Source organism: Merops nubicus, unplaced genomic scaffold (genome assembly GCF_000691845.1).
Source record: "Merops nubicus isolate BGI_N331 unplaced genomic scaffold, ASM69184v1 scaffold16401, whole genome shotgun sequence".
NCBI lineage: Eukaryota > Metazoa > Chordata > Aves > Coraciiformes > Meropidae > Merops > Merops nubicus.
In genome coordinates, this window is record NW_008587743.1 from 801 (window position 1) to 12,932 (window position 12,132).

At 41.1% G+C, this 12,132-nt stretch overlaps 1 protein-coding gene across 1 annotated transcript in view; it reads left to right on the forward strand.

Annotated features, from left to right (window-relative positions):
• Positions 1-1,319: 1,319 nt before the first annotated feature.
• LOC103781334 (rab GTPase-activating protein 1-like) overlaps positions 1,320-12,132 on the forward strand; it is a 33,729-nt gene continuing 22,916 nt past the window's right edge. The window contains exon 1 of the mRNA XM_008949045.1: positions 1,320-1,430. Coding sequence (XP_008947293.1) covers positions 1,320-1,430 — 111 coding nt within the window. The remainder of the gene's footprint in view (positions 1,431-12,132) is intronic.

Below are 12,132 nucleotides of genomic sequence, written 5' to 3' on the forward strand. Positions count from 1 at the left end.
TTCTACCAGATTTGCTGCATCCAGCACATACTCTTTTTGGAGACAAATGCACGGCTGAAATGATTTATGTGTCTTGAGCCGGTCTGATTGTGCACCAGGAAGAACAAAAGGCTTCCAGAAAAGATAAAAATATCATGGATAAGTCTAGGCAAAAGTGCTGATTTGGTTAGTGTTCGTACCTTGCCTGAGTCTCCTGAAAGGAGTTTCTTTTGGGGGTATTTTGTTTGTTTCCTCAAATCACATATTGTTTTCTGGATTTTCATTTATAGCTTTGAGAATATTGATTTTTAAAAAAAATTCCCATATTTTTTCCTTGCACTGTTTTTTCTCTGTGTAAATAGATGTTACAAGAAATAAATGAGAAAGTTGGGAGCAACTTGGAAGGCAGCTACACTGCTTAGGACTCATAAACAAGAGATACCATATCAATTCTTGATTAAAAGCAAACCTGTCCCAGATTCAGGTTAAAATAACCTTCTACTGTGGGAAGTTGCAATTGCATAAATGGGTTTTATTTCACTTGTGGAGTTGTGAGTTTATTCAAGACAGACGCTGCAGCCTTCATTGCATTTTGCGTGACTTTTTTACCCTGTATTACAAATGGACCCTTCTTTTTGAGAGTTGTGATTTGATACCATTGTGTTCTTGCTAAAAATAAAGCATCTACATGGCACAAGGTGCAATTCAGATCTCTGTAAAAGCAAAAGTGAGCGTTTTTAAAGATTTTTAAAGGAGACATTTAGAAACTTGCGGAAGATTCCAAGGAACATCTGAAAGGAACCACCTTTAAAATCGATCTCTCTGAATTTACAAAAAAACCAGAAGCAGCAATTCATTGGAAAGTGAGACTCTGCCAACAAGAATACCAGCTTCTGTGGGAGAAAACTGGATATAAAGCATAAACGATTGCTACAAAGTTTGCGAAGAACAAAAATTATTCCAGTCCTGCTGTCAAGCACTGACGGATCTTTTCTTGCTTAACACAAATCTGCCTTGGCTGCTGCTTTTTCATCTTTAGCCTGATACTAGAATTAAAAGAGATTCCCTGGCTTTCACCAAACTTCAGCAAATGCCTTTTGCAAATTGGGTGCTGGGAGCGTGAGCAGCAAGTGGTTCATAGGTGCTTCCCATGATAATAAAAGGCACCTTTGAGAGGAAAACCCACACAGGAGCAGATTTGCTGGATCATATTTTCTCTTGTGAGGCTCCTTCCTCATTAGCTTCTTCAGGTGGGTGTGAGCAACCGACACGGAACTGAGTCAAGGTTCAGCCTTGGATTGTCAACCTGCTCTGGCTGCTAACAGCAGCGTGCCAGCAAGATGATGGAAGAAATCTCCATAACGGTGGCTTACGATGCCCATGTTTTTAGCCAGCTGTACGATGAAGACTTTCTGGCCAATCTGGTGGCAGTCAGTAAACCAAAATCTGTGGTAGGTGTTGCTCTTGCTCCTTTACCAACAATGCTTAAGGTTATGCTTTTCCAGTAGTTCAGTCCTTCTGCTGAAAGTGATTATTTCTTTTCTCTTTTTATTACTTTTTCAGAAATTTGCCTTTGTGCATCCACAAAATTAATTTATTTCGGAAGGGATAAGATTATGAAAATAATATCTTTCTGAGTTACTAAGTTTAGGAGAAGGTGATTTGCTCAGTAGGATAATAATGACAATACTATTTTTTAAATAGTTGAAATAATAAACTGGAAAATGGCATCAAATGATGTAAACACTTTCTGTGGTTTAGCCTGTCAAAGAGTCTGGCCAGATGCTCACCGTACAGCCAGGATCTGGTATGTAAGATCACTGTCATTACTAAAGCTAAGAGAATCTGTCCCTTGCCTGAGAGTGGTGATCTAACACTTATGTATGTTCTTTTGAAATCAGCATAAGTAGCTGTAGAAACTTCTTAGCTAAACAACGACTTCCTTTTGTCATGCATAGTGTCTATCTTTATCTAAATGGTGTGTGTGGTGTGGTCATCTTCCTCCCTTGTGGAGATCCCAGCACTTCCAGGGAGCAGCACTGGAGGCACTAGTTTTAAGTCTGAAGTTTGGTGCCAAAATTTATCTTTGATCTCAAATTCTACAGATGAACCCATGTGTAAGCCAGTCTCCCTAGAATCAATCAGAAGTCTTTGAAGATAAAAATGTGTGTGTAGGTGTTGAGCTTAACTTGAAAGCAGATAGAGTTAAAATGTCAGTCTGTATACAAATCAGGCTAATTATTTAGCAACCCAATTAAGCATTTGTTTGTGGATTTTGGTCTGTATACGGGTTCTTATCCAGGTAGTTCGCTAAGCTCTGACAAAGAAGGGTGTTCTCAAAAGAGGAAAAAATTGTTTTATTTCTCTCTTGTGTAAAACCTCTCTACGCCTTTTTCCTGCTTGGGTTTTTCTACCTGTCCATGCTCAAGTAACCTCAGGTACATGAACTCATCATCTGCAGCTCCAGTAGACCTCTGGATCTAAGCCAGAGTTCTGCCCAAGTCCTTTTATTATAATGCCTTCTTCTGTCTCCGGCCTCCTCTGGACTAGAATTTAGGCCCATTAAAAGAGATAACTAATAAATCTGGAGATCCAGTATAGACAAAACAGTGGCTTAATATGACTTGGCTGGAGATTGGGCTCAAAGTAGGTTTTATCTTATCCAGCATATTAGGAGTTGGAGACCTTTCCCATGCTGGATATTTTAAAATACCTGCTGTACCTTAATTCATTGTCCAGCCACTACCTTTCCTCTTTCTCTGCTTTAGCTGATTGCTAGGGCAGCATTTATTATTTTAATAATCTGGCATCTAGAATACTCTGGAAGCCCAGAGTAGCATCTTTCCTTCAGACAGGTCCCCTCTTGCAGTGGGATTAACAGGAGCCAGGTGCCTGGGGTGGGCTCTGGAGTGGCCCTTCTGTTGAGTTTCTCTGAGCGAATGCTGGAGACAGTGGGGCTTCCTGGGCGCCTCCCATTCTGAGCTGCTTGTGTGTTCTAGAGCCAGCACTGCAGTTGTTCGAATCATTGAATCATAGAATGCTTTAGGTTGGAAGGGACCTCCAAGATCATCAAGTCCAACCATTGAGCCATTAGGGCTCTAAAGTCCTCTGCTAAAATAGAATCCTTGTGGTAAAAAAATATTTCATGGATAGATTACTCTATGACTTAAATCTTTGAAAAATGCCTCTTAAACAGGCTCAGTGATGGCCCCTTTGCTTTTGTATAGCTTGGGAGGGAGAGTAACGGAGACTGTGTTACGTATGTTAAGATTCCTCTGGGTCAGCTGCGAGTGACTGGAGGAGAGAGTAACTGGTATCAAGAGCACCACCTTACAGCTCTGTGTGATTTTCACCATTCTGAAAATGCAGTGAAACATATTAAAAAAATATAATTATTTGTGAAATAACTACTTATCTCCTAGTAAATAGAGATACTTACATGGAACAACCATGGGAGGGGAAAGTATCATTATTGCTATTACTTAAAAGATTTGAATGATTGACTTCAGTTCAAGCACTTGTTCTTACCAAATCTTTTTTTCCTGAATCAAAAGGTATTAAAATGATGCAGTACATTATGTACCAGTAAATAAGTTAGGAAATGTTCGCATAGGAAATACTTAACTACACATTTAAATGATTTTGAAGTATATTAACTAAGCAAAAGATGCAAACAACCTGAGGAGGTTTAAGATGAAGCTCAACAGGATTATGATATGATTAGGTGGTGCGTGGGAGCCTGTACTACTAAAGGATGGGACCTGATGACTCAGAAAGTTTCTTTCAGTTCTCTGCTGCTATGTTTAATTGTGGGACAAGCTGCCAATTGGGATAAGTTGGGGCAAATCCTGTTGACCGTCCTGGTCATTCTACCAGATTGCAGAAAGGTATGTGCTGTACGTAAAGTAATGTTCTGCAGAAAGAATTTGGAGAGTTTTTGTTTATTCTGAAAGGTCACATTAATAGCACAGGTATTTTTGCAGTTTGGGATTCATCTGTTTGCAAAATCCAGGTTTCATATGTTTTTAAAGGGGTTCCTAGTATGCTGCTCTGATTGTAAAGAAAAGGGTTTTTTTATAATGTTCTTTAAAGGCTTTCATCTTGTTCTGCAGTTCGGATGTCAGGATGGCTTTGTTGTAGTTCCAGAAACTAGTAACTCATTATAGTTCATCTGGGTTGTGCAATAGTTCAGGGCGCAGAGGAGTGTCTCTGGCACAGAGGAGAGAGCCACGTGTTACAACGTGAAGTGGCAAAGGGTTGATACCGAAACCAAACCAGGCCCAGATGATCACTGTCCTGTGTCACTGATGCTTAAGGCCAGCCCTCCGTAACCTTCTGACAGGTCCAGTGCCACATAAGTAATGAACTTGGTGAGAAAGTTCAGAATGATCTGCTGTTGTCCACCTCACATCAATTCTAGTTGTGTTTTTCAGTGGAGATTGGGAATTTTTCAGTAGAGACCATAGCAATGTTTTTCTAGCATTGCTCTGATGCCCATAAATACTAAATAATTAAACAGACTGTAGATCAAGTTTTGTTAAATATGCTGCAAAACAACACTGTTCAAGAATGATCCCCCAACATATATTTTAATCAAATTAGTCATGTTGCAGTGTGACCATGACACATGGTTGTTTTGCTGTGTGGTCTTGTTTTCAAGATTTCAAGTTATTCTGAAACTACTTTGCACAGACATGCAAAGCAGCATATAGAAGTGGACTACTGTGTAGTTTGTGCAAGAACTGAGTAGCTTTACTGGAGGGAATTTACATTCTCAATTTATCTGCAGAAAATGTGGACCCAAGGGGTTATAGAAATGGTATACTTGGTGGTATAATCCTCTTAATCCAGAGTTGAAGGACATTCTTATGGAAAGCTTCATTGTATCTTCATTTGCCTGTCTGCCTTGTCCTGTTTAGCTCTCTGCTCAGTAGAGTTATCAGCAATTTTGTGGCATTTGTAGTTACACGCCAGCAGACTCTGCTGTAACGTTTTCTAGGCTCCTCGTTTCCCAGCAAAGCCAAACTCAGGAGCTTCAAAGCAGATGGGCCAACTGCAAAGTGGGTGAGAAGCTGGGTGGCCTGGCAGGAGCAAGGGGCATAGTGGTCAGTGGGTTGAAGTCTAATTGGTAGCTGGCTAAACTTTTTTGGGGGTTGATAGTGGGGCTGATACTGTTTATGGTAATGTGTAGTTGGCCTGTAATTTTGTTCATGCTTACTGGCCTTCATCATGCATTTGTTATTAAACACAAAAATTAATAATTGGTACTAAAATGCCTTAGGGCATTTATTTTTATGTTGCATCCCATTTGTGTTCTACTGTCCTAAACCTTCAATATGCAGCATGTTTTTGCATCTGTATGTTATTAATGCAGAGTAGAAATTGTCAAAGGTAAAGCTGTAGCCTCTGGTATGAGGGCAGAAGACAGACATGGCATTTGGAAGGTGGGAGGGCATGGAGCTAAACTCCTCACTGCCTAAGAAGCTGTCCAATGCTGCAGGGTGGCACCCAGCCCTGGTTTTTAGTATTGCATCAGTGCACGTCAGTCTAATGGTTTCCCTGTTTCGGCTAAACACTGTGTGGTGCAACCTGTGTCTGACAGTGTCACTGTGTCACCCACGCTTGGCACCAAAGGTTCAGTCGTGTGGAAATGAGATAGGTGGTTCATCCTGCCCACAGAGTGACAGGGGTTAAAGCTAGGCATATCTTCATCTTGTGGTTATCTGAGCTTCATCTCTTTCAGCCTACTTTGTTCCAGTAGCATCTTTTGAAATTAAAAACTCAATATGTGAAGCCCTCTCCTTGAAAAGCATCCAGCTCTCATTTGAGTGTAGCAGGGGATGGGAAAGGTATCATTTTCCATCCTAATCTGTTACTCTCTCGCTGTTCAAATATGTTTGTAACGTCTCATTTAGATTGATTCTGGTTTCAGCTTCCCATCCTGGGTCTGGTGTGTATCCCTGTGCCAGAGTACAGCTTTCTGTACCGTTGCTTATTTTACTCCTATGAAGGTGCTTACATACTGTGACCAACTCAGCTGTCTGTGCTCTCTTGTGCAACCTGAGGCACTTGACCTCTTAAACCTCCTGCCACGAGGCATTTACACCCTGTACAAAGCAGTTCAGTACCTCTGCCCCACGTCTTCTGGATTTTTCTCCACCTGCATCTCCCAGAACTAGATGCAGTATTCCAGTATTGATCTAGTGACGATCCGGGGTTAAAACTTCCTTGGCTGTGTTGCTTTCCCCTATCCTTGTGCATCCCGGGGCTCCCATGAGGCATTCTGCTACAGCACAGGGACGTTTCATTCACTGCAGAGGTGCTCTGGTATTTCCTGCCCTTCTCCCAGAGTTTGTTCCCAGTCCCACATTGCAATCTGTGGCCTCCTGAGCGGTGCCAATAGTCCTGCTTGTGGGGCTGTGTTATGAATGGTGCTGATACAACTGAATGAAAAAAAAAATCATGGTTTTGGAGGTTTAATTTGGTCAGCTTGCCATGGAACAGGAAGGGGAAAGAGAGAGGGCTGTGGAGGTAGAGCTAGGTCTTGCTAGAGCTAGGCCTCCCCCACCCTCTATTCTACTCAGAGAGCAGAAAAGTTTCCAAAGTTTTAAAAAAGTCTAAATGGTGCTTCCCTGGGACTGATCCCATCTCATCCTGGGATTCAATCCCAGCTAGAGCTCTGCTGCCCCGTGCTGCAGTTAAGTCCTGGCATGGTGGTGTGTTACATTTGAGTAAGCTATTTCCAGGAATTCAAATATATGTGTGCAATTTTCTGTTCTTCTTGTTCTTTACTGCTCTTCCTAAGCATGTGTCATCTGCAAATTTTATTAGCAGGACTGTATTTTTCATTTCCAGGCCACTGATGCAGTTCTTAATAGTGCTGGATCTTTTATGAGTCCCAGAAGACACCCTTTAGGATGTCATTAACCCAAAATGAAAAATGGCATTGAATAATGATCCCCTTTGACAATGGCTTTTTGACCCATTTCCTAAGCTTTTTAATTCATGCTTTAGGGCTGTCAGATACTCTTCTAGGGGTTGGTGTTTTGTTGGTGTTTTGTTGTTGGGTTTTTTGTTGGGGTTTTTTTGGGTTTTTTTTGTTTTTTTTTGTTGGTTAAGATTTTTTTTTTTAAATCTATCATGATAGTGAGTTCTAGAGAAGACTGTTATAAGTATAAAGATACTTTTATCAATCAGACTTGTAGATAAAGAATAAAATGGTACCTACAGTTTATAAAATCATGTTGTTGTGGAACCAGTTACGTTCCTACACTAGTTACCAGCTGGGTCCTTATCATCAATCCTGCAGAGTATGTATGTGGAGGTTTCTGGGTTTCAGCTAACTAACCAAAGCCAGCAAGGTAGTTTGAGTTGTGGTTCTTAAATATTAGCAATATAGGACTTTCTTCCGGTGTAAGTGAATCTCTACAGTATTCAAGGATTTATTAAAATTAACATTAGTGGACTGGAGATCTCATCTGCTAGTTCTGTCAGTACTTCTGCTCTGCATGGAAACCTGCAGCCTGGTTTCCAACAGAGCTGAGCTGTTTTCTGGACAATTCTGACTCATCTGAACCGTAATTATTTTTGAGCTCTAATTATTAGTGCATATGAACAGTACTTGGGAATCCTCTTGTTTTCAAAATGCTCTAGAATCAAATGCAGCCTAAAGTAACCCAAGAAGGAATTTAAATTTTTTTTTTTCTTCTGCATGTAGTTTTAGTTATTGTTTTACTTGTACATAATTAATTACCCATGTTATTTTCCATTTCTTTTCGCTTCATGTTTGAAGCCATTTCTGGCTGCCCTTTTATTGTCATTGAGGCAAGAGGGATTTATTTAAGCAATGTCTGAAATAGGCATTTTATAAATAAGAACAGAATCTTTGTGATTAAACATTCAAAAGTACAACATTTCAGTATCATGGAGCTTCCTCATTTTCTTCTTAAAAAGAATTCCAGCAAGATTGATACAATTTTTTTCTGAGCACTAAAGAAACTCTACTTCTGTTTGTCAGTCCCATTTGGGAGAAGAAATTTGAAACTGGTTTCTAGACATTAGTTTTAATGTGTTGGGTATCTGCATGAGCCTTTGCAATTAAAAGAGTGGGTGATGAGTTACTTTGCAAGGCCGTATTTCAACATTTAAATGTGGAAGTGATTAAATGAATAAATCAGCATTTAACTTTTCTTTCCCCACAAGTGAGGTAGGTTAAGTGAGATGGATACTGCCATTTCAAATCTGTTATATACAGTAGCCATCATATTAAGATAAGGAAGGGAAGTGGCTCAAATGAAAGATGTGAAGTTCCTGAATTCTCAGCCTTCAGCTTTCTTACCTCACTTGTCTTTTCCTGTAGATCACTACTAATATAACACATTATACCTTAGTAAAGCTCTAGACAAACCCAAAAGCTTTGAGCGTAACAATAGCAAATGCAGAGTGCACATATTTATTGGTGGTCTGTCAGTGTCTCCATGAGCAGTGTGCTCATCAGCTTTGAAAGGAGTGCTAAAACTACATGAAGAGGCAGTTAATCTCTACATAGAAGCCTAATTTCTTAATTACTAGAAGGTGGATTAGAAAGGTTGCGTAGGCAAATGTGTTAGTTAAAAATATTCTGTCTTCATAGACTACAACTATTTTCATTCTTTTTGAACCCAATTCTCAGAAGAATTTGGCATAAAGACAGTGCTGAGGTTTTTCAGGGGGTTTTATCTTGCTCAGTTTGTGCTTTCATGCACCATTCAAGATGCACATTTTTTTCTTTCCTGCTTCCTTATAGCTGTGCCAACATGAACTCATCGAAAAAAATCCCTGTTGACAGGAGTGCTGGTCACACTGGTCGCTGATGTTTTAAAGCTGCAGGTTTGCCTTTTGTGCTAAAAAAAATCCAGACTGTTTGATTTCAGAGTACCATGTTAGCTATGCCAAGACAAAGCTCACTGTAGATACAAAGCATTGTGGTTTTTGCTACAAGGCAGAGTCGCCAAAGTAATCCTAAGTAATGACAGCATGGTGTAAGATGTCATATTTGTTTGTCCTTTACCTTGGAAATCACAGAATCTATGTGCATAGGCCACAGCAAGCACCCAGAGATTGGCCATGCTCAGGTTGAACTTCCAGAGCAGGTCACGAAGCACTGGAACAGACTCAAAGGAGTTCAGTTATCCCAAAACTGAGGGCTTTGTTCTTCCAATGGCCAGAGGCATGAAAAATGGAATAGACAGACCTGGGACAGAGAGGTCAGGAAAAAAAAAAAATGTCTTGCTTCTTCTCTGCTGCTGATGGTACCATAGAGTGAAAATGGTAGGAGCCAGATCATGCTCTTAACATTAACTGTCTTCCTTTTCCACAAGGAGTGGCCGTTCTCCCTCGGTGGCAGCTCCCACCTTGTAGAGCTCTCTCAGCGGTGGCAGCAGCTTGGCCTTCCAGAGGAAGCTGGCAGCATGGCCACGTTTCATCTTCCACCTTCAGTCTCTCCTACCTAAAACAAACTACTTCGTCCTGTCAGTGCTTAAGCTGCTCTTGGGATTTTCCCTGCTAAATGATAAAGCACAAGGTCTCAAGTTCATTGGTAATTGATTAACCTGACAGGGTCTCAGCTCAGCGTAATGGATGAGTGCAGGTCTTCACTCAGGAGAGGTGTCAGACTCAGCTGGTAGTGGTGGTGGTGGAACCGTAGCTGGGGCAGTGAGAACAGCAGGAGGTTTAAAAGGCCCCAAAGCACCTCTGTATATACAGGTGTGAGTCAGTGCACCCGCTTTGGATGCCTCGGGGCTGACGTGCAGTGCTGCGGTGTCCCTGTCCCCAGGGCTGCTCTCCTACACCTCCTTGTGCTACATTAATGGCTGGCTAGTGCTTTTAAACTCTCCTGGCCCACCCTTCCTCCAGTTACCTGCCAGCTCCATGCCAAGGCATTCTGCAGGTACCGCAGAGGCTGGATATGGCAGAACCTGAAGCCTGCTCAGCAGATGGAGGATTAGAGAGGTAGCAGAGCAGGGCAAGAATTAGTTATTGCAGTGAGATGCTGTGCCACGCTTCAGTGAGCCTTTCCCACACCCTGGGAGCTGGACACTGTCCCACTTGTGTTTTTGCAACACTGATCATTTCCTGTGTGGTTTTTAAATTTATTTTATTTTATTTTAGGTTTTTAGCACTTGTGTTTATGGAGCTGGGCAAGCAGGAAAAAAAAGGCAAGGTTTTTGGGAAGATACAATGAAAGTTGTGTTAATTGCTGAAATATAAAGTATTTGGTAAAAGTAAAGGGCTTGTGGAAGCCTGTATGTAAGTATATAATGGTTCAGCTTTAACACAGAGAAGACATATTTTCTGCCAGTGGAGTAATGCACCAAAAAATAATTGCTCTTAGTAACTTGTGGGTTGAAAATATTTACAGAAGTAATGAAAGGTGTTTTAGCATCAAGGACCTCACCAAACATCAGAGAAGCCTGACGGTGATTTTAAAGATGCATATTTAAAGTGTGACAGCATTATAATTTTCTTCATATTGTGACAGAGGGTTGATCTAAAATAATATTGACATACAGAATATGTGTTCAAAGAGTTTTGTGAGATTCTTTCCTGATGAATGTAGCTTACCTGGGCATATGGTTCAGAGATATGATCTAGTGCCCATCCTCCATCTCAGGAGACAGAATGTTTTTTTCATCTTGTGCTGGGCATGGAGTGTGACAGGAAACAAGACACGGCTTGATAACTTAGCAGAGTCAGAATCAAGTCTGACAGAGCTGGTGTCACCAGTCTCGAAGCAGGTTGCAGAAGACACATTCAGCCACGGGTTTATTAGCTGAAAGCTGTGGACTCCGTGGACTAAATACGATGACAGGTTTTACAGCCATGATAATACCAACATTTTGAACCTGGTTGCTGATCGTTGCTGGCCTCGTGTTGGCAATTTTCCATAGGCGTGATTGTGAGATGATCCTGTGTTGGTGCCAGGATAAACAAGACTGGAAAGCAAACCCTAACACAGTGTAGCTCCCCGAGAGGTTGTTTCTTTGCTAAGTCATGAAAACACATCGCTGGGGACTTCTTGAATTTCTGATGCTGTTGTCACAGGGATGGTGGTGAAGACTATGCTTGTCTTACTGCTTGCCCATCTCTTCTATTGCTGTGATGTGCCAAGAAATGCAACCAAAGCTCTAAAATTGTTGTGAGCATGGGGTTAGCTCTAAATCAGAATGAGTGGTGTACCTCTAAATGGGGGGTGCTGAGGGCCAGGTTTTGCATTGTCACCAAGAGGACAACTAAACCCTTTAGCACCAAATGCTGTACGTGTGCAAGACGGACAAAAGCACTTGGAACTGTTCTGTTATGAGGTGCAAACAAACAAACAAAAAAAATTCCATGCTGGAAAAATGCTGCTGTTGATAGTAACTGTATCATCCAGAGCAGGGCCTTATCCCAGCTGGCTGGTCACAGTGTCAGTTCCCCCAGTTATCTGCTGCTGATCTGTGGCCTTGGGATATGTAGGTAGTTTTGTTTAGCCTGCGTGGTCTTTTGTAGCAGAGATACTGTTGTTCGAGCATTCTTTAAGTTATGTTGGATAATTAAAATGACACAAACACAGATGTTTTCCATCTAGAATATTTCAAATATCTGTATCCTTAACCACAGTATTTCTGTTGACCAGAGGCAATTTAAATGCAAAATGGGTCCTTGCTGACAGTCTCCTTTCACAGTGTGCATCTTAGTGGAGTGGCTAAAGCCATATCAGTACACGAGAGGAAGGAGCACTTTTTCTCTGGGTGAGCTTCTAGATGTCAATTGCAAGTATATAAAATAATCAGCCATTTCCAAGTACTGCTTTTAAGCCACTCAGGGTATCTCTTTTTTGCTAAAACAAATAGAATTGAAGAGGATAATAAGCCCTCCATATTTCAAAGTGAAAATAAATTTTTGAATGCAGAGAACCAGTTTGGGGATCTGAAGAGGAGTGTTTTGAAAAATCTCTGCCACAAGGCAGAACATCCTTTCCTTGAGCCTTTTTTTTTTTTTTTTTTTTTTTCCCTGCTGCAGATTGCCCTGCAGTCAGTGTATGTGCCTCTCAAACACAAGCACTGTGGAGAGTGCAAAAGTCAGCCGGTGTTCAGAGCTGCAGTTCAGGGAATTTGCATTGTGTTCTCTTTC